Source organism: Mytilus galloprovincialis, chromosome 3, assembly GCF_965363235.1.
Source record: "Mytilus galloprovincialis chromosome 3, xbMytGall1.hap1.1, whole genome shotgun sequence".
NCBI classification, from domain to species: domain Eukaryota; kingdom Metazoa; phylum Mollusca; class Bivalvia; order Mytilida; family Mytilidae; genus Mytilus; species Mytilus galloprovincialis.
Window position 1 is genome coordinate 48,328,717 of NC_134840.1, and position 27,689 is coordinate 48,356,405.

General features: G+C 31.6%; 1 protein-coding gene and 1 long non-coding RNA gene across 2 annotated transcripts; one reads left to right on the forward strand and one right to left on the reverse strand.

Annotated features, from left to right (window-relative positions):
• Window positions 1–243: 243 nt before the first annotated feature.
• LOC143068177 (uncharacterized) lies at window positions 244–25,360 on the forward strand. The gene is made up of 4 exons (XM_076242019.1): window positions 244–795; window positions 20,445–20,815; window positions 22,333–22,456; window positions 24,103–25,360. The coding sequence occupies exons 1-4, from the start codon at window positions 676–678 to the stop codon at window positions 25,273–25,275; spliced, it is 1,788 nt and encodes a 595-aa protein (XP_076098134.1). The 5' UTR covers window positions 244–675; the 3' UTR covers window positions 25,276–25,360.
• On the reverse strand, window positions 20,445–26,142 carry LOC143068178 (uncharacterized). The gene is made up of 2 exons (XR_012976131.1): window positions 25,747–26,142; window positions 20,445–20,806 (listed from the first exon to the last, which is right to left on the reverse strand). It is a non-coding gene; the product is annotated as an uncharacterized LOC143068178 (long non-coding RNA).
• Window positions 26,143–27,689: the final 1,547 nt, after the last annotated feature.

Genomic DNA, 27,689 nt, shown 5'->3' on the forward strand with positions numbered 1-27,689 from the left:
GGTGACTGGATTTATGATTTTAAATTAAAAGAAAATCCTCACAATTAAGTGTAAATTAGTTTTGTTACAATTCGCTAAATTACAAACAAATGTCGATGTATTAACTCAATACATGCTGCTTTCATACAAACGCATTCTAGCATAATAACGTTTTGCTATTTATGACAGTTATTCGGATGACTGATTCATTGGCGCCCTTCATAAGCAACTAACAAAAGTTCGCCAAATAACCAAAAAGCCACAATGACATAACAACGGGTGATTACAATGAATATCAACCTTAATTATCGCATCTTAATTTTGCTCAGACGCACAGCGTGGATTTGCATACAAAAACAGATTCTCCGCCCTTTCAGTGGATTTTTATCTATAATTAAATGCATACAATCTGAGTATGATAAATATTGGTCGTACAATAGAAATGTAACAGATCGCATGTATACACCGATCAATGTCGCTACAATCATATAATAATAGTGTTTGCTTTTTAAAATAAGTTACTTTTTTCCACGGTGAAGAGATTTGAAACCATGTGCTCGGAAAAGCTTGACATGTGAATTTTATTTGTAATTGATGGTTTTCACTATTTTGTTAATTTCTTCCGCTGTGTTGACATGCGAGTTTACTCTTCCATAGAGAAAATATTTACAGCGTTAAAAATGACTATTTGTTTTTATGTTGTGTAAAGCTATGTGGATACTTGTATTCTATTGTTGTGTAATGGAATATGGGAAACTTAGAAGGATTTATATAATTGTTTTGATCGGTGCCATCAGCGAAATATTAGAATACAAGGTGAGATCTTTATTTGTATACTGAACTATATCCTGGTTAAATGTTCAACTGTCAAACTTTAATTTTAATTCAAATAACCCGAAACGTATATTACACTTTTGATCATACTTATACATAGTACATGTGGTCGTATAGTAAACAATATTTTGCCGTGATTTTTTATGTCACAAATCAAGCAAACAATGAAAGGGTATCTTACAAGAAACTGACAGTTAAGAGTGAGTAAGTTAGTGAGAAAGCTGGTTATTCTAAAGAGCTATTTTATATCATAATAAGTTCCCGTTCCCAAATGTCAAAATATACAGAGGGATTTATAGCCAGATACATATTCATCAACACGAATGGAATAATTACTCTCTAAACACAAAATAAATGTTACACTAATTTATTTTCAAGTATAAAGATGTAGATTTTTATAGAATGTTTGCTGTTTCTGTATTGAGATGTAACTTTAATCAGAAATACTACATCAAACTCCTTCGGCTGACGTTATCTGATTAAAATCTGACCCTAAAGATACAAAATAACGATCGCGAATCAGTTTCCCAACTCATTAAAATCCAATCAGATTGTTCAGATGGGGGTAAATCATAAAATAATCTGTACTACTGGTAAAAGTTTATACATTCATTTACAAATTCAGAAGTTGACAAGGTTGTACCATTTACAAAGCGAGCTAAAAAAAATAAAAAAAACTTTCGTTTTAAGTTTTATGAATTTTTAAATCGTCAAGAGAAAAGTTTAAGGACATCTATTGATCACAGTATTGGTATATTGATAATTAATGAAGGAAATAGACAGGTTGATTTTATTTTTATGATCTAATGCTTTTATACTTGACATTAAGGTAGACTATGAGGAATTTATGTCTTATTAGGAAATAATCGTTATTGGGAATGATTGATGGTTAAAATAAGAGTAAAATGAGAAAAAATTAAATTCATTCGATAACAAAGCTATATGTAAACTTTCAATTGATCATTTACACCTTAAAAAAAATGTTACTTTAAGTTACACCACAGTGACATGAATATATTTATATATGTTACACTTTTTGTTACTATCCATTATTGTTTGATTGTGTTCATGTGCTCACGTGGTTATTTAAACTTACAGATTGCACGGACTTTTTGTGGTATGGTCAATAGATTTAGTATACATTTAGCTTTGTAAAAATGTTTCATTGTATGTATTCTACTCATTTCACTTCTATGTTATTTGTAAATGTATGTATATTTGTCGCTCCTGTTACGCAGGAAATCTGCGTCTGAGTGTATTTTGAATAAACAGTTAAACACACATTCAAGACCATGATATATCTTGCTACCCATAAAATAATTACTAGTAATATGATGATGAGGAAAAAATAAAATTTTGGGACTATCACAAACTCGTGTTATAAACCACGTATGCATACATTGTAAATCATTGTTTGTATATCATTTCATTTAAACCTAAAAATGTAATACAAGTTTATTTAGAAACCTTTCGAACTTGTTAACACAATTCATTATTTTGTGTAAACTAATAAAGGTGGTCATTTTTATTTTACAATTAAACAGAGACAGTCTGTTTCTCGTATTAAGGACACCGCCCGTTATATGAAACAAAAGTAGAGCAGATATTTCAAAATAAAATTGAATGATTGTTTAAATGTATTTTCTTTGCCAAGACTTTAACCTCGGACTGATATATCAATAAATTGAAAACATAGTAGAAACATGATGTTAAGATATTAAACTTCAGAAAAAGATTAAACACTTGAACGACACCTATAACAAAAGACTATATATGAGCCTCATCCATTGCCCATCGTCTTAGTTGCATAGTCGAAAATTACGCTTTGTTATAAACACGGTTGGATGGATAATTTAATTTTTGAGCTGTCAAGAAGAGTGACAGGGGGTGATTTTAGATCATAAGGAAAAGTAATTGTTGTAAAAGTTTCTTTTATCTCGAATAGCAGGAGACACCTTAAGTATGCGATGTAAAAATAGCGTGTAATAAACGGTTAGGTAAAGAAAAACTGATGCACCAGGTTAATAAAGTACATACGTGTACAAAACTTGGCATGTAAACGAAAATATTGTTACTGTAAACATTGTACATCACTTATTGTATAGATGAGTGCCTTAATTGATACGAAACTACGCAAACATATGTATTAATTTGAATGGAAATCAATCCATTATAGGAGAATTAGTTTGAAAACATTATTATTAATTCATACATATTGATCGTGTTGAATATTAAACTTGTATTGAAAATGTTTACTTAAAAGTGCAGAAAAGGTGAAAAATGACATCTTTCTAGACTATACACACTTGATGCAGGGATCTGCGACGCTCAACTATTGAGCTATCTTCATGCAATGCATCTAGATAATGGGATACTCTCAATGATAAAATCATTTAATACTAACACTGACATTATAAAGATGAAAAGAAAACCAACGTAAACGATTTCATAGCATATAGGTACTTGTATGTATCTGATATTTGTTTTTCTAGGCCAATTATAATCCGCGAGTTTATTTTACTTATCTCCTATACCGTGAAAATGTTAAAGAAGAGATACCAATCTATTCTGTACATATTTATTTATTTATTCTAGAAACATGTCAAAGATGAAGACTAATTTTACATACTAGCCTTCATGGTGTGATCCAAATAAATGTTTGTAATTGAAAAAACAAACCCACAGGGCATTTCACGGGGCCATTATCGGGTTTTACTATTATGAGCCAGGTGTTAGCGGTCAGTTTTCCCTTGTGGTCGGAGCAGATGGTCGTGTGTAATGACCAGTAAATTACTTCGATCATTTTGACTGACATGGCTGATACAATCCATTTTGGCGTGTCCCAAATGTATCCCAATTGATTTAAATACAAAAAGAAATAATGTTTGTCCAATTACTATTACATGATTGATAAGGTTCCCACCAATTTTAATGTCAGGTTACAAATCAACAATTTGTCAAAAATTTAATTCAAAATGTATACATTAGTTTAAACAATATTTATTTGAGTTAATCATCACACAGTAATACGATGTAATATTATTCAACATAAAAAAAGAGTTCAGAAAAAAAGATGCTTTACAAATTTATCTTCTAGAATACGAATAAGGTGTCATGCCGGTTGGAGAAAAAATACATGCATTTCAGTAACTAAATATATATTGAATAGATTATTTTGAACTAAGGCCATGAAACAGCTAACAGTTTCACATGTTTAGAAAGGATTGCATCAAAGACTAACTAGTCCAGCTGAAACAAATATGAAGACAGCTCATGGTAATTTCAGAGAAGCTCGTCGGACCTGGTATTGAATCGAAAAATTATCTTCTTGACGTAATTATACAAAAGGTTAAATATAATAAACAGCTCCGTACACCAATGTTGACAATGTCTAAATAGTTAATATGGATTTACCAAGTTATGTAATTGTTTTTCTTACATGACGAAAAAAACACCAGCTATATATAAAAATGAAGTTTCTAAAGTGGTCATCAGAGGCATTGATACGGGGGTAATCATATCAAAGTCTGTTTTTGTTGTTGTAATGTTTGCCATTTTCAACTTTTTGTTTCTTTTCCTTAGATTCCACGTATTTTTCCTACTATATCTCACGTTCCCCGTCCCCCGTATATATATTTCACACATCCTGAAAGCGTGTCACCCCTTTCATTAGAAAACTAAAACGTAAACGACTTTAACCCAAAAGTTTATATACATAAGAATTTTAAAGATATTCGTGAATTTGATAAAGCAGCTCTTTATTAAAAACCGTATTTCCTATATGTAAAGGTTAAGTAATGACGGCGTGCATAAATCTGAGTCCACAAACGTAACGTCTTCAAATAACTGAAATCATTTACAACGTCGGCATTTTCCCCTAGAAAACGTTAAGCGTAACAAAAACACTGGACATTTAGTTTATTACATTATTCTAAGCATAAACGTTCATTATACTCCTCTTTTTTTTTACAAAGAAGTACAGCAAATGCACATTCTGGAAATAATATGAGGCAGCCATTACCTGTAAATGGGGACGAAGTCTGTATGAATTATTTTTTTGTAACTTAAATATTTGTTAAAAAAAGAAACGGAAATACACCGTAACGTTTCCGATTTTGGTTCTGTTGTTAGGGATTTTAGTTGTGACGTTATTTAAATTATGACGTCATGTGCAATGTAAACAAAGAAACGCTATCATCAGGTAACGTTTTTTCATATCAAGGAATTATTAAAAATGAAATTGGTATTGCACGTTCCTTCCTATTTTATACTAGACTGATAAATATATATTTTACTCAAAGTTTCATACAAACGAGACCGGAAAAAGAAAGTTCATTGTACATTTCTGCGCAGGTCCGGGATTTCAAAACACGACAAAAAAAAAAATTGAACGATTTTGAGTTCATTAGTACAATGAAAAATTCGGGAAATTTTCCCGAATTTTTTTTTTTATTGAATTTTCTACTGTTATTTGGGACTTCGTCCCCATATAAATAAAATATATGCTAAGAGCAGTCTAATGGAAATAATTAGCGACTATGTCGGGGACACTATTCAGAAAATAGCGTTAAAACGTCATTTCTTTTTATTGTAACATGATAGTTGGACATTAAAAAGGTTCAGGTGTTCAGCCTGGGCTATTGAATCATTCATGTTTTGCAGATTTTTTTAAAACCTCTTGATATGCACATTTGGAATATCGAGTTATTTTGTAATAAAAAAAATAGCAATTACATTTTTTTCGTGCGGATTCTTCCATTTGCGAATATTAATCCTTCCAAATTCTACTTCTTACACATAGCGAACTACTTTCCAAACTCATTCACCATGGCCGTTTTTGATATGTTGGGGAGTAAATTTGGTATAAAGTCATTGTCCGAATCTGAAAAATTCTATTATACGAAAATGCGGGTAAATATGTTTAATTTGTATAAATTTTAGGTAAAAAAATCTATTTTATGTTTATTTAATGTTACAAGTTACACATATTTTTGCCGTTTTCTCTAAGTTCGTTTAATACTTTATATATTGAATTTTGATAACCTTTCTAATAATGTGGATTTTAATGGCTAACACATATTATTTTATCATTCAAAAACCCTTCCTGTCTAAAAGATATTTTTACAAGGTTGAATAAGACATCTTTTAAACGCGCATTTTACAGTTGCCGTCAACTTTGTGCACGCCGTCATTACAATGGTAATAGACGTCAAATGAGTTAACACTGATATTTGACATTTACATGATCTCATAGTTTGGCTCTTAACAATTTGTTTTCATTGATTTATGAGGAAAGAAATTAACACTCATAAATTGAAAGCTTGAGTAAGGTTATCAAAAAGATACACATTATAATTAACTTTCTTCTCGTCAATAAAAGTACGGATTTAACTTGAAAAAGTATGAATGGAGTTAATTAAACACGTTTCGCTTTTTGCAAAATGCACTGAACGAACCGACGTTTCTTATTGTATGGTACGGCTAGAAGGTTTGGCGATATATCGACAGAGCATGTGGTTTTCATCTAATAAGTACGATTTGGACGAATAGTAGAGACTATATAGTTGGAATTAACAAAGTGATTCTTAATTAGCAAATACTGACAATCGTGTGTCATTTTCTTTAAATGACCCTGATCTGAATGAGTTTATTGCTTTAAACCAATTTCATTTTGTTGAATATTCCCAAAAGGAACATCAGAGCTGACAACTAAAATTTAAAACAGATAAAAGGGAAAAACTAATGCATCTTTTCTTGATTATTAACTTTTACATGCACGTTGACGTTAAAATGTGGGAAAGAATTTCCAGAGCAGTAAGATAGAATGAAAAAGGATACATTCATAAGACTTCCTTTTTAATTAATCATTTGTCTTTTCTATCGCCATCTTGCTATCAATCATATAGACGAATACCCAACATTTATTTCTACTTATAATGCTTGTAACATTTGACTCCCCGTTGTAACGAAACGAGAATATAAAACCTTTAAATAGATGCTGTCTACCAAATCCCACTTACGAATTTATTATGAAACCAAGGATGCATTCTCCTGAAGTTGGACGTTGACCAAACCAATATATCTTGGTGTGTTAAACATATATAAGCCACGGTTATACATCTACAAAATGTATGAATGTGTGGACTGTTGAAATTGAGAACGTCAAAATTATTTATATCTTGTGTGTGACGTTGTGTCTTGAGTAGTTTGGGTACTTAAACGTTACGAAAACATGGATGTAGCCACATTTACTAAACCTGAAGATGGGGGTAAATATATCTCACTAAAAAGATATTCGATTTTCAGTTATTTAATATCTGCTTACAAAATTGCACTTGAACCAATGGAATCAGAATGGAAAGATTAAATCATCTCTTCGTTAATGTCGTTAATGCTATGAACACAACCATGACTAGGATTTCTTTTATGGAATTGATGTTCAACAAAATGAGATAACTACGAATATTATTATATATTCGCTTACCAAACACGCATTGCAGCCTCCAACATTTATCAGTGTGTGCGACGTCTTACCACGAGCAACTTGGCAGTACCCTTTTACATTTGTTGTTTTTGTACCCTTATTATATCAACAGATAATTCATAAAAGTGTACGTAATAAAATATATTCAATTCCGGAAAATGGACCGTTTAAGTGATCGAACAGTAAATCAGCAATGGTATAATTGCCTAGGCGTTATGACATCTAAGTACGTTTTGTAAGATATGAGTCCTTATTTATTGAAATCCTACATCTGTATGTAGTATATAGCCACATATAAAACTAAAAAGCAAAATCACAAAATACTGAACTCCGAGGAAAATTCTATAATCAAATGGCAAAATCAGAAGCTCAAACACACCAAACGAATGGATTACAATTGTCATATTCCTGACTTGTTACAGGCATTTTCTTATGTAGAAAATGGTGGATTGAACCTAGTTTTATTGCTATAGCTAAACCTCTCACTTGTATGACAGTCCACCAACTTTATACAATAGTTTTTATAAAGTATAAAAAGTAACAACCAACATTTCGAAAAAAATTTCAAAAAAATCATCTTGAATGTGTTGACCATGTACTTGCAGGACGAAACAGTGATAGTATCGACCAGTGAAGTGTTTAAATTAATGGACACCTCTTATTACCATATGTATCCTTCGAGGCTGGAAGAAAGACAAATGTATTAATTGTCCAACAATGCGAAAATAATTTAATTTAGCTCGTATTTAAAATGCTAGTTGATAATTCTTCTCTTTGTATCCACTGACAGATCAGATCTGCTTCAGAGTATTAAATAAAGACGATATTACTACGCCAGTTACTCGTCACTTTTATAAAGTCATTACGCTAATAAAACAATGCGTAAAATAACAAAACTGAACGAGAAATGCAATTAATAACGATCAACGCATTAGTTCAAAGAAATTTTCGGAAAACATATCGCTGTTGTGAATTTTCAAGAAATTTACAGTCTTGATTATGATAAATGAGTAAATTATAAAGCAAGCTGGCTGAATGAAGAGATCGGAGGAAGTGCCTATGGTTTTTAAGAAATTATACTTGTTTTTACAGCTGCATGTATCTCATGCTGACAAGATAGTATTTGAATATGTTTCGCACCTTCTTTTTGTCGAAATTTGCATTTCAAGTTTTGTAGCAACCAACAATTTGAATTTTAATAGATAAGCACATGATACAAGGTAGATAAGCACATGATACAAGGTCCAAATCGTGTCTTTTTAATAATATTTTTTTTTAATTTATGACCTTATAAATCGCAAATATTCAAAATTAATTTATTCCCTAACGTAAACCTTTAATAAAAAAAAAATAATTATCCGTTTTTTAGCATTTACATTTTATGTAATAATGAAATAAACATGCCAATTTTAAAACAACAATGGTGTATTTTTTCTCAATTTTTCAACCAAATATGGTAATGTGGAAACATGCATGTAGTAGCATATAGTGGTAGATTTACCAAATCTTTATTAAAATGAAATGCTTATTGACATTCTCCCCTTTGTCATGGTACTTTATTATCTTATTATCTTTTTGAATGGCAAAAGTTTCAGCTTTTTGTTATACGACCGAACTCAATTTTCCTGAATTAGATTGTTGTGCTACCATATAAGATGCTGTTATACGGGTTTATCTAGTTTAACTAAGTCTTAGACTCTAATAAAGTTGATATTTATATTGTATTTAGAATAAAACTTCAACATATAAGATATCAGATGTCCAAATTGCTAAAATCTATATAACATTTTACATGCTTCTCCAAACCCAAGCTTTGTTCGATATTTAAAGTAACAAAATTTGGTATTTTTTTTACATTCTTTTAGTTTGCCTATTTGGCAGCCAGATTTTTACAAGGTTATATAAAAAAGAAGATGTGGTATGATTGCCAATGAGACAACTATCTACAAAAGACCAAAATGACACAGACATTAACAACTATAGATCACCGTACGGCCTTCAACAATGAGCAACGCCCATACCGCATAGTCAGCTATAAAAGGCCCCGATAATACAATGTAAAACAATTCAAACGAGAAAACTAACGGCCTTATTTATGTAAAAAAAAGAACCAAAATGATAATAGAATAAGTAGACAGCTCTCTCACAAGCAAACAACCCCTAACTGTATAACTAAACACTTTCCTTTCGAATTTTAATCGAGGTTTGTTTTTCAATTACTTCAAAAACCTTTAATACCAACCGTTTATTTTATTATAAACTTTTTTTCGGGGGAGAGGAGGGGAGAGAGACCAATGTATTACAGCAACTGTAAAAGATTTTGATAGTTATAGTTTTGTGTTTCATTAATTTGTGTTAAGACTGATATTAAGCAAAATATATTTCATCCATGAGTAGACTTCCATGATACATTTTGTAAGTCATTTTTACAATTGTTCTTTGTCTATCGAAGTAAAAGGGAATTATGGATGACAATTTATAAAATGTTTTACACTTTTTAACTCTGTTTCACGCCATTGTCTCTTATTTGCTACTGTTCATTTGGTGTTGATATCACAGGGACATGTTGCTTTCGTTTACAGCTTGCCTAAATATAAAACACAGATGACGACCACTAAATTGGTTCTAGACTGATGACAGCTGGGATAGTCCCATGTTATAGGTGAAAAGTTGTTTGTTGTTGTTGTTTTGTAGTTCCTAATTCTTCCTTTTTGAACTCGATGAGTATGATATATACGTACTAAACATTGGATTTGGAAACGCACTTAATAGTACAATACCAGTAAATCTGGATACAATTTGTACTAAATTGAAGAATGCTTACATTTGATGCAAATTCATAGTACTATTATCTTTGCTGATATAGATCTAATGCCCTTTGCTATTAAAATACATGTAGCAACTGTATTTTCAGAATAGAATTTTATTGAGGCACCATAAAATGATTGGCGCGAAATACATTTCATAAAGGTTTGATCATACTTCCACAATTAATAATTTGTAATAAATGGCATAAATGATTTTGACATTGTCTAACATATTTTTTATAGAGTATATATATGCAGGGTTTATAGGCTTGCAAATATATATATACATTCATGGAAAAGTGTCCCTACAGTGTGGGTTTTGTCGTACATTGATTTGTTGTTGTTTATATCTTAGACCTTTGGTCTCTATTGGATACGTGTATAATTGGCAATCATACGACATCTCTTTATTTTTAGATATGAGTTTTGAATAATGTTAAGAACGTAATGAGGAATATTACAGATGCATGTGAAATAAACTGAGTTTCGCAGCAATATATTTTTTTCAAAAAATAACCAATACAATATATTTTCTTATGTCTGAAAACTCTGACTTGATGTACTTTAGTTTCAGGAAAAAAGATTACGCATTAAGAGGTATTTTAGAAATAGTCAGTCAAATGTATAGAAAAAGATAAAAAAAAAACATGGATACCAAATGACCAATTTAAAAAAAAGTGTTAACCTTACGTAAAGTATACACTGACAATATCTTTAGCATCAGAAAACGAACATCTGTGTTTTTGAGACTACGTCACGTTTGAAGATCTCTGTGGGAGCTTTAGAGTCAACGATGTGCTACTAACTTGAAGCAAAGGAAGTTTCCACAGAGCACAATATGATTTACATTAAAGCCGTCTATCTTCATTTTGTAAAGACGCTGTGTAAACGAAAGTGTTCATACTATACATATCAGTCAGTTAACATTCATTAAGCAATTTATCATAGGTCTTTCATAATAAACAGTTGAGACGTAAAAATTTATACATAAAGAGAACTCTCAGTTACGTACAAAGTGAAAAAAATATTACTTTCTTGCATATTTGGCGGAGACAACATGTTTGAAGTACATGTATGTTAAGTAATACAGACATAAATACCCCTGTTTAGTATCAGAAAAATAAAAAAGATAATTTGTCATTGGAGGGGGCATGCGTATAAGTACAATTATTCACCAGTATACCATTTTATTTCTTGTCGAATACCTATATATTTGAAGATGTTTATCTATGATCATATACCTCGTAGTAATAGGGTAGACATGGGGGTCGGGGGCATGTGAACCTTTATTTCTGGGGATGGGAGCTTGAATTATTGTCACATACGCATTTAAATTACACGAGGGGGTTCTTAATATCATGTCAAATCGACTTCGAATTTGCAGTTAAACTTTATCAAAACTGTGAAAGATTTCGACCTTTAGGAGAAGTAAAGCTTGCACAATGTAGATTCTATATATGAAATGAAAATCATGAAAGTTTCATGATCATACCATTGATATCCTTTTAGCCTTTCTTTCATGTAAAATGTTTTTAAAAAGCTACAAACTTATATTAACTAAATATTTCGATTGTGTTTTATATGCATGAAAAACAATTTCTGAAAGTAGATGTTATCAAACGGTATTACAACTACGGTTATTTTATTGATGATTTATATTTTCCCCATAAAAAATTCATACATTATTGTTGTGTAAAAAACGACATTTCTCTTCGTTGTTGAGGGTTTAAATTGATTAACTATGTAGATAGTTCTACACCCAGAACGTACAAAATGTATCTTCTGACTGATAAATGGAAATGATATCGAGTAAACCTTTGACTTTATTTATCTTTTCACTGTGTGTCTTTTGACATGGAACAAATTGCTTGCCATTAACAGAAAGAACGAATTGCCCCGAAGGACTCCGAATAACTAGCTACTACTTAACCTTTTCTGTAAAGGTAATTGAAAGCAAGTTGTCATATCTCCTTGGGTTTTGAGCTGCAAATTACTTTCTTTTCAAGAAAAACAAATCTATTTCATCTTACTTCCTCTACAATTGAATGTCCGTCCTATTTTACTGACAACTGGCTGTAATTCACTGGTCATCTCTAAGGATTTTTAATTTACAGTTTTATATACTTGCGTAAACTGTGTGTAATACTTTATTGATATATTCTGTAAAATAAGAGGCTTCACAAAATAAGTAAGTTCCAATGATTTTATAGAAACTATTAAATGAAATATTAAAAAAAAAAACCAGTTATATTTTTTTTCATCGACTGAAGATTTGGAATTGATGAGAAAAGAAAGTTTTAAGCTTTACATAATGAATATTGTAAACGTGGAAATGAACCTGGAAAAGCAATTTAGAACTAGATTTATAAATGATAATGGTGTAAAACATACGTTTGTCTATATATACAGGAAGTTCATTTTGGTACATGTGCATGAAATAAGACTAACTGTAGAGACAGATTTCACATTTATTGGATTGTCTTTCACGTATTCATTATATCCAGAGAGCCTTAATGAAAATTGGTTAAGTAATTCTCTGTAAAAAAATATTTATTATAATATGGAGGACAGATAGAGGAAAAAGAACTAATGAGACACGCAAAAGAAAATACAAGAATTCTCTTCATGTTTTAAATGCTCACTCACACAGTCTAAAAATATGCCTGTATCATAATATATTGAGTGAAATTATCTAATAGTTCGAACGAGAATATTGTAAGCATGCATACCTATCGAAAATTGTCTGTTCTTTTCATCTACTCATTTCGCTAGATGCAGAACACGCATACATAATAGTATTTAAATAATTACTGCTATATCAAATCATTAAAAAACTTATATCAAAATACTCTCAAAGGCAACATATATTTTATTTTAATGTAAAAATGTAAAATTGATGTTAAATGTTTTGAGTAAAGGATATATAATACTTATTGTATTCAAATTCAGCAGGATTCGACAACTGTATTTATTTTTAACATTGCAATAACAAAAAACTATCACCGCGAAATGGAATACCAGAATACGAAAACTTTTGACATATCTTATCAAAATTCGTTGGTAGTCAGTAATTCAATGAAACTATTATATATAATCAATGAAATAAAAAGTCAATCCTAAGATAAAATCTTATAATTTTTAATATTTTAATGGCGTTTTATATACTAAAATTTTAACAATCGCAACGAAAAAGACTTGAAAATGGATTTTAGTCACCAACTACTGTAACATACCAAGAAAAGTCAGGGTAAAAACTAACGTTTTTAATATTTGGACATAAAAATTATAAGTTGATATCATTTCTATTAATGGAATGCACATGTGTCAATTGGTCTCTTGTGAAGAGTTGTCTCATTGGCAATCAAACCACATCTTCTTTTTTTTTTACACAACATAAATCATTTTACGTGGCGCGGTACTTCTACATCCCATCATTGCGTTATTGGGGTAATGGTAATTTTTTTATTTTTGTATTTCGTTTTTAGCAATTTGCTTTGACAATATGCCTTTTTGTTTTTCTTTGTTGACATATTTTTTTTATTAAGTTATTAGAATTATAACACAATGTTGACTGTTGTACCCCTATTTTTGACATTTTTACCTGTAATGTCGGTTTGTTTTTTGTTCACACATCGTTGTCAATATAATGAAATTGTTTGCGAATGAATATCATACAAGTTTGAGATTTACCCAGCAATAAAATCAGGTTTATTCCAACATTTTCTACCCAAGATAATGCCTGTTCCAAGTCAGGTATATGACAGTTATTATCCAATCGTTACATGTGTTAGAGCTTTTGATTTTGCCTTTTAGTAAGGGACTTTCCGTTTAGAATTAGCAATTTCACACGTGGTGCCGGTGGTGTATTTTAACTCATTGTTTTGTGTATTTACATTTGTGAATTAGATGTCGTACAAGAGGGCCTCGTACATGAGTGAGGAATAGGGAGACAAACAAATAGCTAGTAACAGAAGATATAGATGAGTATATTCACTCTCTTTCAAGAAAATATGTGACGACCCGGTCAAATTTTAGAATTATTTTAGAATTCACATTCAATCGGTTTCTTGGTAAAATTGAACCACTGACCGAAATCAATTCATTTAGAATGAAATTCAAAACAGTGTGGCTGTGGCCATTGATTGACACATTAAATTCATCCATTGACTGAGACAATTTACGTGAACATTTGTCTGTAACGACCACTGTTCACGACGTACCTACGATAGACATTTAAACTGTGGGGTCACCAAAGGTTTCTTAACGCCTTTAATTATAAAATAATTCGAAAAATTAATCAGGAATTACCTTTATGTTTTGATTTATATAATTGATATAAATCAAAACATCGTGTTATTTCTGATTAATTTTTCGAATTACTTTATTAAGGTGTTGAGAACCTTTGGTGACCCCATAGTTTAAGTGTCTTTAAAAAGTACATAGTGAACAGTGGTCGTTACATACAAACGTTCACCTTAATTGTCCCAGTCAATGAATGCATTTAATGTGTCAACCAATGGCCACAGCCACACTGTTTTGAATTTCATTCTATTTTTCAATTTTGCTTTTTGCTTTTGTTTAAGAAACAAGCGTGTATCATTTCTAAACTACACTTGGGTGATCCATCCAAATTTCAGGAAAAATGGCGATGAGATTTTATACCATCAACGACGTTTTCGGTGACGATTGTCACTATCAGAAATACTTCAAAACGTTTGACCAAGTTCTTGATCAATCAAAAACTTGGAATGTGACAATGAGCCTTCATGTTATCTTTTGTTTCCTACAATATATATAGAGACATCTACATTGTATTCCCTTTGTCAACGTTATGTTACAGCACTTATTGAATTAAAACGACTGCTTTACTAACTAGTTTATTGAACTCTTGGCCTTTTGAAACATGTTTATTTGTTGTTTATGTCATCTAAAACAACGATACTGCATATGCAATTTGTTGCAATGTGCATGTTTAATAACACCTATGAATAATAAATTTGAATTATTAGACAGAAATCTCAGATAAATAAACTGTTTCTCGTGTTTACATATTTATAATACATCTTGATTGCACTTAGCAGGCATTACTAGTGGCCTATCAATTAACATCGATAAAATTTAGCAGTCAAACCATCGGACTTCTTGTTAGCTGCAGTAATATCTCTCCGTGGAGACGTCGGGAAATTGCAATTCATTGTTTCTCCATTAAAAGCCAGAAATTAAAGTAATTACGTTATTGATCCAGGTCTACTTAGTTTGGCATACTTTTTCTTACTGACTTATACCGGTTATATATCAATACACAAACATGGATCGCCTTGTTACAAAAATAGGCTCACATTTTTTTTTTATAACAAACTTGTGTTTGAGCTTTTGATTTGGCCATTTGATAAGGAAATTAACGTTTAAATTTTCCTTTGAGTTCAGTATATTTTATTCTTTACTTTTAATGTTAAAATCTACATTACACTATTTGAACATATTGTGAGTTAAAAGGTCTTATAGATGAGTTATTGTTTGATCAATCAATGTGCACTTTTTAAGTTCTGTTTTACTAACTCAGAAAAAGCAACCATGCTACAACATCCTCTTTACGCACCGAACACTCTCTATTTTGATTAGTTTACCATTTTTATCACAATGCTGTTTCTGCAATTTTATCCTTCATTTCCTCATAATACGCCAATAAAGTGCAGTTTTTGTTTGACAGTTACTTTTCAGTAATTTCAGAAGCATGATGCGAACACAATGAGTTTAAAATAACAAAATATATTTGTAAATAGATAAGTCTTTCTTAATAGCTATTATACCTAGCGTTGTTGCCATGACTGTTTTAAGTATCGTACTTGCTATATAGATTTGATTAGTATACAACGTCACATCAAAAGATGATTAAAATCACTTATTGTAATTAAGTCGATTACACTAAGATGTCTGCATGTGTCTATTTCACTTCATTACTATAGACTCAAGTTATGGTATTATGTAATTACGACATCTGCAAGATTATGCATTATTTATATGGCTAGCATATTGTCAAATCTTTAGATTCTCGTAGGTTTCTAGATTGTGCATTATTTATATGGCTAGCATATTGTCAAATTTGTCGATTCTTGTAGGATTCTCGATTGTGCATTATGTATATGGTTAGCTTATTGTCAAATATTTCTATTTTTGTATGTTTCTACGATTGTTGCAAAACTTCTATCACTGAAAATCACGAATTCAATATATAAGTTTTTACATCGGCTATGCCTTGTCTGCATAGTATGAGATGACCTTTAGCCGTTTTAATTACCGCTTTACGTTTATGCCATGTCGATAGTCTGTATAGACCATACAACGGTTGAGAATTAAAGAAACTAACCGTTAAAGCACCAAAGGTAAATGGCATGAAAAACGACGTATGTACACTCTGGAAGAACATGATTTAATTATTAGTCGTAATTGGCTTTTAATTGCTTTCAGTACCTTTAAATTAGTACTTTGTTTCTATTGTTTTTATATTTTTAGTTTTCTGGTGGATAATTGTCTCATTTGAAATAAAAGAGGATTCATGATACATATAGATACTAATTTATGTATTTTCAGGTTTTGCTATACTACAGCTTTGAATGCGTCCTTGTCTTTGATTTTATATCATTTGGAAACACATTCTGATCTTTAATAGTATTTTGAAGATAAACAGATGATGTTCCCATTCTTTTAGGAACAATTTGAAGTGGCAAAACAGTGTTTGTTCTTTGTCTTTTGTAAACAATTCTTTATACTGAATATGCAGGATTTGTTGTTTTAAATCTTGCATGCGTGGACCATTCTTAATTCGGAGTGTCTATTCGTCCGGCTAGCCGGACGAATAGTTAAAAATCTCTATTCGTCCGGCCATCCGTCTGCGCATGTGCAAATCTTCAATATCAATCAAAGTGTCATGTGACGTGGAAAGTGTCCAGATGAGGTGTCGGATAACAAACGCGCGTATGCAATGGACGTTTTGAGAATCGGAGATCGTGATTTATATTTAAAGATGTCATAAAGAAAGCAAGAGAGAATGTTATTTGCTTTTAACGAATTTCTATAGGAGTGATTCAAGAACAATAGCGTATACATGTTAACTGTGAGGAATAAGCCTGAAATCAAAGTGAAATTGATGATTTCATGATCCCCAATTTACCTTATGGAGGCAACACGATGATTCGGAAAAAATACTATATTAAATTTGCTTGGATGCATTATTTGTAAGTTATACTACAACGAAGATCTATCAACATGCACTGCTGATATGCCTGGACTGGGAATATGACACCAGGGTTGGGGTATCCCCCCTTTTTTCTGTTGTATCATATATATATTTGTTTTCTAAAAAATCTATCGAAAACACAATCCTACTTTTGGGGACAGGTTACACGTGCCTATCTTTTTCTCTGATTTCCTATGAATTAGAAATCGCAGAACAATTTAAATGAAGAATCGTGCATAATCATTTGAGGACCTTACTTTAACCAAACTTCACAACAACAATACATTTAGGATCTTTTAGAATCATAGATGTTTAAAGAAGCCAATAATCATTTGCCCGACTATTTACCTTATAAGAAATTCATAGGCAGAACAACAAAAGAGAGAATAATGTGTGCCCCCCTAAACCCCCTCCCCAAATTCCTTTAAAAAAATCTAAATCAAATGTAAAGTTTAGTTTTTTTTATTAGAATGAGTTCTTTTCATAAAACGATGAAAGACAATATATTTAAAAACTACTTATGCTTGATCTATCTCCTTCAAAACACATGTTATATAATGTCTTCATCATTATATTTTTGGCCGGACAAATAGCGAAAAACCGTAAAAATGCTATTTGTCCGGCTTGCCGGATGAATAGACATTTTTGACTATTTGTCCGGCTAGCCGGACGAATAGCCACTGCCTTCTTAATTGCTACACTCTGTTTTCAATGTTTTAACAACAAACACACGATAGTTCTGGTTGGCATACACTATACCTTGGACCAATTTAAAACACAAAAAACATTACCCTACAATGAGAATGTGGTATCTTGTTTGTGATATGGTTTCTTCAGGTACAGCCAAACTTCTAACCAAGGTTATTTATGAATTTGAAGGTGTTGGGTAATTTAGTAACGGAATCCCTGACTTAAAAGTATACCAGTTAAACATATAATACGTTCATCGAAATCTAAAACATCACTACAGACACGAACATAAATATAACTGGTCTGGAAATCCGAATAATACACATCATAACGGAAGGTATTGTATATTAGTATGTAATGAAGCCCAACTCAGTGCCAACCACGTCTGTGTCTATCACTGGCAGCATGAACTCAAATTCAATTACATTTTTTAATGTTTTTAAATTGTTTTTAAAAGCAAATTCCAAAGTTGCCAATTTTAGTCTATACATATTGAAGTTAATTTGTTTTCTTCAAAGTATAAAAAAGTAAAAATCAATATAAAACAAACTGATAATATCCCTAATTTCTCATTGTTTTCTTAATAAAACAAACATTATGAAACCAATAACTTTGGATTCATACTGATTAACGTCTACTGTCTGAAATTCATGTATAAACTAAGAGTAGTTTAACTTTTGTTCAAGTGATATTAATTTCCGATCAAAACCACGCTTGCTTGAATGCAAGGTCATATCTCAGTTTCGGAAATCGTAGCAGACGGTGAAAATACACTTTGATATTTGATTTTATAAGCCATAAATAGCGTTATTTGGAATTCAATATGGTGTCATTTATCAAACATTTAGTACAGTAAATCGAGCACACCTCATTTTCCGCTATAATTATACCTCCATATTGTGAAACACGACGGTCATGGAGGGTTAATAATAGGCCTGTTTGACGTGAAAGATGATAAATTAGTAGAATCCTACAACATTGTCTTTCCGATAACAAAAAAGAAAATCAATATTAAAGCGATAAGAGATTTTTGTTGTGGTATTCCATGAAAATATAGATACAGTTTTGTCATTAATCGCTCAGTTTAATGCACTCTAAATAATCTGCTTGGTTCGCATTGATAAATGGAACAATTATCCGTATATGTCTTTGTGTCATTCATGTATAAATTCAAGATAACTGCCAAACGCAAAAGCCAAATTGAAGTGCATCGAAATTCAGTTCATCAATTGGATTTTTATGGAGTCATATAAAATGATGTAAAGTCAATACTCGATTTTCAAAGTTCAAACTTGTTATATAAAGTAAATGTCCACGTCCAATTATGTAGTTTGACTATTATTTTCGATTTGCTAGAGACATTTCTATCGATTCCTCATATATTTTCACTTAATGTTTAAACATTAACATGAATGTGTTATCAAATTAATATTAGACCTGCCTTTAGCTCACCTGACCTAAAGAGTCACTTACTTTTCTCATCATTTTGCGCCCAATAAAGTTTTAATTAATTTTTCTCGGATACCATTAACACAATGGGTCAAAACCACAAATGAATCATCTATTATAGGTGATTTACTTAAAAAGTGCATGATTTTATTTTCGCTCATTCCGAACAAATTAGACTGAGATTGTGTATATCTACTATTCAACATGTATCAAGCAAATATATGCTTAAATGCTTAATACATTGTGAAGTGGGGTAAAATCTAATAATAATAAAATAGATCGCACTCCATTAAGCAACAGCAGTTTTCCAACAAAATAAATTAAGTACCATTAAAGAGAATACGAAAATATAATTTTGTTTTAAGGTTTTGGGTAATTTGGCAAACATTAGTACAATGTGTTCTAAGGTATCAAATAGACATTTTGTTTACATAGTGTATTAAGTTATCAGATATGTTCCTTATGTCGTAATTACAATACCCTTCCCTTTTCATGAATGTGACCTACCGAATTAGACTATTTACCGGATTTGTAATAACATTATCAACACGACGGGTGCCACGTGTGGAGCAGGATCTACTTACCGTTCCGGAGCACATGAAATCACCCCCAGTTTTTTGTGGGATTCGTGTTGCTAAGTCTTTAGTTTTCTATGTTGTGTCTTCTGTACATTATTTGTCTGTTTGTCTTTTTATTTTTAGCCATGGCGTTGTAAGTTTATTTTCAATCTATGAGTTTAACTGTCCTCTGGTATCTTTCGTCCCTCTATTATCATTGTTCCTGAAAAACACTAGCTTTTTGGTAAGCCCAAATATAGATTTCAGCTGGTTGTATACATGCATGATGGTGTTATGTGTTAAATAACATTTTCGTTATGTAACGCCGATTACAGATATTTTACAATATTTGGTTGTACTATAGTATTATTCGAAAGAACTTTTAAAGTTTTATTTTTTTATTTCAGACTATAGAAGCTTATTGGACATACTCTGATAGATGGTTGCAATGTTCCGAATGCGATCCTGTTGCCTCTATTGGAAACCCAATCGATATCTGGGACAGTTTCCCATGTCCTCCGAAGTCAGAGCCAGACATCTTCTTAGAATTAGACTGGATCGGGAAGTTAGGAGCAATTGATGGCGAAACAATCCGTCAGAGAGTTGCGAAGAGGTGTGACATTAGTATTACGTCCTCATCTGGACCACGACCAGCCGATTATGCCGAATCTTCGTTGTTTATTAAAAACTGTGATATTAACTGTATACTTGTGGTGCTAGCTATTCTTGTTTGTTCCGTTGTACTTGCTATTCCAGCTGTGCTATGTTGCTTCAAAAGGTAATATATAATATAAATCGGTGTATTGTTATTGACATGGCAAATGATTGTATTTCATTCACAATAATCAATAACAAACAGGTTGTCATTGAGATTAGATTTGACGAAGATTGACAAAGCCAACAAGTATTTCATTTTAAAACTGTACTATTGTCATAACTTGAGTGTACATCATTGTTCTTTGGTTTTAAAAATCTGCCCTCTTAAACCACCGTGCTTATTTAAACCATATTTTGCTACAGCCTGCTTTAGGGGTAAAACTAAGTATAAATTTATTGCGACTGATGCTATATATGTAAGACTGTCTTAACTATCTAATATTGCAGTTGCAGTAATACAGACTTATGGAACCAAATATTGATGATTTATTACAATCCTTCGAAACTAGGATAATTTCATCTCCACCATGTGCAGTTGACACTTTTGGTTCAATAGCCTCCTATTTCCTTTAAAGCTAGATCAAGACGACTGCAATATGCAGTCAAACTGACCATGCAGCTCAATTCATAATTGATTGTCCAATTAAGACAAGCAGTTAGAATTTACATTTATAGGCGTTAGATCCATTAGTCCGAATGGTCATATCCGGTCTTGTGTTATAGTTGGTTTCTATATTGGTCATTTATCTGTCGTCATTGTAATTACCGATGCCCTTTTCATACATCATTCATGAAGACCGCACTAAGATTTTCAATTAATGAAATTATTTCTATTACGTATATATGGTCCACTTTAGGCTGAGTATATATAGTGGGACGACAATATTATATTGTTTTAACATTGTAAGTGCAGGTGCTTGCTTATTCATAATTGCAAACATTATTTCTTTAGATCTTTTTGCCCATAAGATATTTGGTATTAAGATAATTGGTTTTACCAAAAAGGAGATTATATAAAAATTGATGAAGATTCAGAAAAGAACAAAGGAAAATATCAATAAGATTCTTAAAACGCGCAGTTGTCGTTCATCATTCTGTACATGTTCATTTAACATTGATGACTTCATAATTTATATCATTCTAGCACAGTTACAGGGGATAATATCAGTGGAAATTCCCTAGGATACCATGCACTAGTCTTCATACTGTAAAATCAAGTTTCAGCCACTTTAGAACCTGCAGCACGAAACGCATATTCGTCATTGATAATCTTTTATAATGATAAATTTTAATACATTTTCTCCGTCATTACAGACGACAAAAGACACAATTTTTAATGATGACTCCAAATTCCTAACCCCAAAAAATCATCATTATTCATCGTTAAAATAGAACTCTATTTGTGCTTTAGTTTGTCTTTCTAATTCCCATAATTACGATGTCTCAGAATACAGCTGCACGTTAGAAAAAAATGAAGTGTTTTGTAAAGGCATCTGCCATCGTGCAGACAACTTCTTTATTATGATGTTAGGTCATAACGAGACGTCTTGCATTTATTCATTTTCCAACACAACTCCTGGTAGGTTCATTTAAATCACTGATGTAATAATTAGTGAGCATCATGTCATCTTTTTTCAGACGAAATGTTTGTAAGTGGTTTACAAAGAAGACTCTCAACAGACATTCCACAACAACAGATCCTCCATTTTACGGAGATCATTTTTATCCGCCTTTAAACAACTCAGTCACAAGAGATTCCGAGGTATGCTTCTGTTAAATGTATTGTTTTAAAGATGAAAAAATATATCCAACTTGTCGTGAAGTGTAACTGATAAATGATGCATAAAAAAATCCACACCAAAAAAATCAAATACCAAATTCAATACTAAAAATACAATATATTTTTGTAAATAGAGTAATAATATCAATACGAAGGATCTTTCTTCAAATAGTGCATGACAACGGTTTTATAGAGACCAAAATACTCCGTTTTATTTCAAAACTCGGGTACTATTGCATATGCGTTTAATAGTTCTTACGTTGTCTTGTAACAATACTTTCCAAGCTTTAACATTATTTGTTCTCTGGTAGGGAGTTATATCATTGACAATCAACGCATCTTCAAATTTCTTTTTTTAATGAACGGCAACATATGTTTCTAGTTTTCAAACGGAAATTCTTTTACATGTTGTTAATAGTGTTTTGGTATCATACACAATATTTCATAATTCGCCGAAACTTTTCCTGTATGATAATCTATCCTCGGAATTTATTGCAATTGGTACAGCACTGAAATACTTTTAGTATTATTAATGGCAGATATTCATATTAAATAAAGGCAACAGTAGTATACTGCTGTTCGAAGTCATAAATCAATTGAGACAAAAACAAATCAGGGTGAATATTTTTTATTCTACTAGTTTTCATGCTGTTAGGTTACCGGACTGGTAGAATCGTCGGGGACAGATTGTCCACCAGCGGAGATTTCGGTCCGGTGGTGATAAATAAAGGCAACAGAAGTATACCGCTGTTCGAAAGTCATTAATTCGATTGAAATTTAAACAAATTCGGACTTTTTGTATTTTTCTAGTTTTCATACTGTTAGGCTACCGGACTGTTATCTAGAATCATCGGGGAATATGACAATAAGAAAAAAATAATTCAGAAACTATCTTCCGCAATTAAATACCTTTAGAAAATCTCCAGTTGTAAAATTGTTTTCAAATTAGTAAAAAGTGAGAGAAAAAAATAAATACCGAACTCCAAGGAAAAATTCAAATCGGAAAGTTCTTTATCAAATGACAAAATCAAAAAACTCAAACACATCAAACGTATGGAAAACAACTGCCATATTTTTTACTTGCTACAGACATATCCTTATGCAGTAATTTCTGTAGTAATTTCCCGCTTTTCAGTTGCATGCATACTTACGTTTGTCGAAATGATAAACTGTCTGAACATACCAGACAAACTGACCAAATGTGTAAATCTTCATTGATTTTCCATTCATCAAATGTCAAATATATTGGATCAATTTAATGGGTCACTAAGTTCTTTATTACATTGACATTGGACCAGAGACATGATGCTATTTTGACACGCAGTCTGATTGTTTAAAAAATAGCTATGTGCAATTTCAGTATGAAAAGACTCACGAAAGATAACAGGCTGATTATTACATTATTCATTAACACAGCAACAAACTAATCTATTACATGTATAAAACGTAAGATATTATATATACTTTAACAAAGACAATTATCGTACCATGTTTTACATTACGAGCAGTCCGAGAATAGAAAGCCTCTTAAAAACATCTCTGGTACCAGCTATGAGGTAATTTATTGTCAATTATCATTATGATAATAACATTATTTTCATAATAGAATGTGTTTTGTGTATTTTTAGATTGTTTATAATACTGATGGTGCTCAAGCTAGATTGCTTCATCCTGAGAGAACAAAACAAACTACTGTATCGCCCTATAGATATTATGAAAAAGTTTATAACGACAAAGATCCACACGAGCCAGACTTAGATTTAAATCCAAATCAGAAAAACTCTAGTGAAGAAACTTCATTAACTTATAGTGGTACAGACACCACTCACACGTATGAATCCCTAAAGGATAGCCAAAGAAGTGCGTCGTTCAGACTATCTAACACGTCTGGTACGTCAGCACAAAATCAAAATGTCTCAGATCGAGCTGACCAACAATATAATTCTAGTCTTGCTTCAAGTAGTCAAGCTCAGCGACATTGTGCTTGTCCTCGTTGTAGTCGAACGAATATATATCGCCCGTATGAAAGCATTGATTACAATACTACTTACAATGTTTACCCTCAGAAATTTACATATCCGTATAATAGATTCCAACAATATAGAATTCCATCGCCTCCAATGGGAGGGACAAATGACAAAGAAAGCGAGGCTTTACGTAATCCTAAGCAAAATGTGGAAGGCACTATTCCAGATGACACTTCATACATAGAGGAACCCGCTCCTCCCGAGAGAATGCGCAAGGATAGGTCGTTTTACGACAGTGATCAAAATGAAGGTTCAGTAAATAGTGATTATCAGATTAGACGAAACAAGTGCAATTGCAGAAAATGTTCACAGACTAATTTAAATAATTCCAATTTGACTTCACCAACAAATATGTCTGATAGTGAATTCTATGGAGTTCCTGATCAAATGACAATAAATATGGTACCAATGCGACCGTGTAATTGTAGGCATTGCTCACAGAACAACTTGGGTCAAATTAAATATGATTACCCGTCATATTACAATCAACGCCACCCTTGTACTTGTAAACGGTGCTTACAGAACATTCAACACATAAATCCAACAATAGAAACATATTTCTATGATCCAAATTCAAGTGAAAGAGAACATTCTGGTAGGAAACAAACTAAATCAAAATCAGAAGACAAGAAAAGGAAAAAGAATAAATCAGAGCGACCTCTGTCGTCCCATGCATCTTCAACTGACACTAATACAGGAAGTGAAAAATCTTACAGAATGGGTGTTCCAAAAACAAATGGCTCATTGTATAGATCTAAATTATCTAAAGCTTGAAAATTCTGCGATAATTTTGTCTTGCATTTTATTTTGTTACAGTGTTGTTAACTTAAATTTAATTATACAAAAATGATTTGAAGAATGTAGTTTATATAGCACATACGCATTATCAACAATCCCATTCAACATCACAGTATAAAAAATGAATTCCGGATGAAATGGAAAGTTTCATCAATGATTAATTTTACTTCCATGTAAATAAACTGATTTGTTAGTCTCAAGGTTACGTGATCGCCCCGATTCAGTGAAGTCATGGGTTAAATCCTTGACAGAAAATTATCTTACTTTTACATTCTCTACCATTCAGGCGACAATGAGGAATAAAAGCAAACACATATCGACTTAAATTCTTGGTTGTAAGACATGTGTATGCAGAGAGATTACGAAGGTTATTGGTAAACTGAACAAAAAACCAAAACAAAAAAACATCCCCCCAAAAAAATTCATGCAAATTATGAAGATATTTACCTTATTACATTGGTTGCAGTGAATTACATTATTTCCCTGTTAAATAAAAACCGATAATTTCACATGTGAAATAAACGTGGTGATTTCACTCTCTGACGTCATACAACAATAGGCGTTGTCAAGACGTCGATAACGGCGGATCACAATTGTGAATGCGTAGAAAAAAGATATAGTCCCTTACATGTTTTACATTAATTTCTTTAAAAAAAGCCATTTGGCAATGTAATAAAAAGAATAACTAATTAAAGAATTCAAATATCGAAAAAATATTCAACTCATGACCGAACAACACTGATAATTAACTCATGCGCTACGCGCATTCGTGAATTAATGTGTTGTTCGGTCACTCGTTGAATATTTTTCTCTATTTGAATTCTTCGATTAGTTATTCTATAAATATTTCTTTATTTTTAATCTGTGAAGCCGTGTTTATATCCCTTAATTCATTTATGAAGACGATCGACATTTACTAAGTTTTCCACACGTACCAATGTTTGGCTTGTTTTTATTTTTTTTTTTAATCAGGAATAAAGGAAAATGATGCGCCTATGCTTTGGGTTTGGACAACTGCGAGTAAAGAGTTGTTTCGAAATCAATATGTCCTGTCCTTGTGTCCTTCATCTAAAAGATGCAATACGGTCCTTTAACGATAAACAAACACCCACAAAGCATGATGAGGACTCGATCGAATCTAGTCTAGACAATGTAATAATGAATTCCTCCGACACAAATCAAAATACCCGACAATATTCTAAAATAAAATTGATATGACTAGCCTTTGTGCAATGATCATCATTAATAAGCGAAGAAATCAAAATAAATTGAAAAAAAGGTATTAACTACGTCATTTTAAAATGATGATTGAAGAATCAATATTTTTGCATAACATTCAATGCGTTAAGATGTACCGGTCCATGAAGTAACAACAGTAAAATGATAACCATTGGCAATACTTTCATTTAGCCATACAGCGCCTAAAACTAGCTGAAAAATGCTGAATTTTGATTCAATACCTCAAAGTGGAATTAAAATTCCATTCGTTCAAACAGGAATACACGCGTTGTCGTATTGAGCATAGTATTTGTCACGTCCATAATAAAACGTACTGGTAAACTTTAAGTTAGCAATACACAGTAAGGAAAAAAACTTAAAATTGACACTCATAATTTTTAAACACCCTCTTTCCCTTCCTGTCTAACAAAGAAGGCTTTATATGTGTGTTATGCATGCATATACTTATAGAAAGAGAATCTTCCATAGATTTGATTTCTAATGGTCATAAGGGTGAAATATAATCCCTCTTGGGTGTAACCATAGCAACAATCTGCATTTCTTAGATACAAAATATAGCAAAAAAGGGGGGTGAACATGTCACAAAAGTCTCCAAAATTTGGTCTAAAGGAAAATTTCAATCAATTACAGTAATACCTTTCCTGAATCCATAGGTTTATATCTATCAAGTGGTCCCTAAAAAATCATATGCTTATCTGCTCGTTTTTCCATAAAATTGAATTGAAAAGATCGAGCGCAAAATCTTTGTTGATAAACACTACAATAATGTATGGACCTATGAACGGTACGGATAGGAAAATACGGACTGTCAATCATATAAATGGCCTATAAAACATGTTAAAAACAATCTTAATGTTCATATAAACCCACTAAGAAGGCTATATTATTCTTCAATTATCTAAAAATCAATTTTATTGTACAAAAACTTTCATATTTAAAAAATTCACAGGGGCCATAATGCGAAACTAAACTTCTAACTGTGTATTGCTACCTTAAGGATTAACATTTTTTTTCCCAATTCCACTTTAAATGGATTTCTGTTTTCTACTAGCTAAAACGAGAAAATTGGCCTGCTAGTTTTGAAAATCGGTTCAGAAATAAATATTTTATGAAGGTTAGCAGTTGACACTGAAATGCAACAAAAAAGTGAT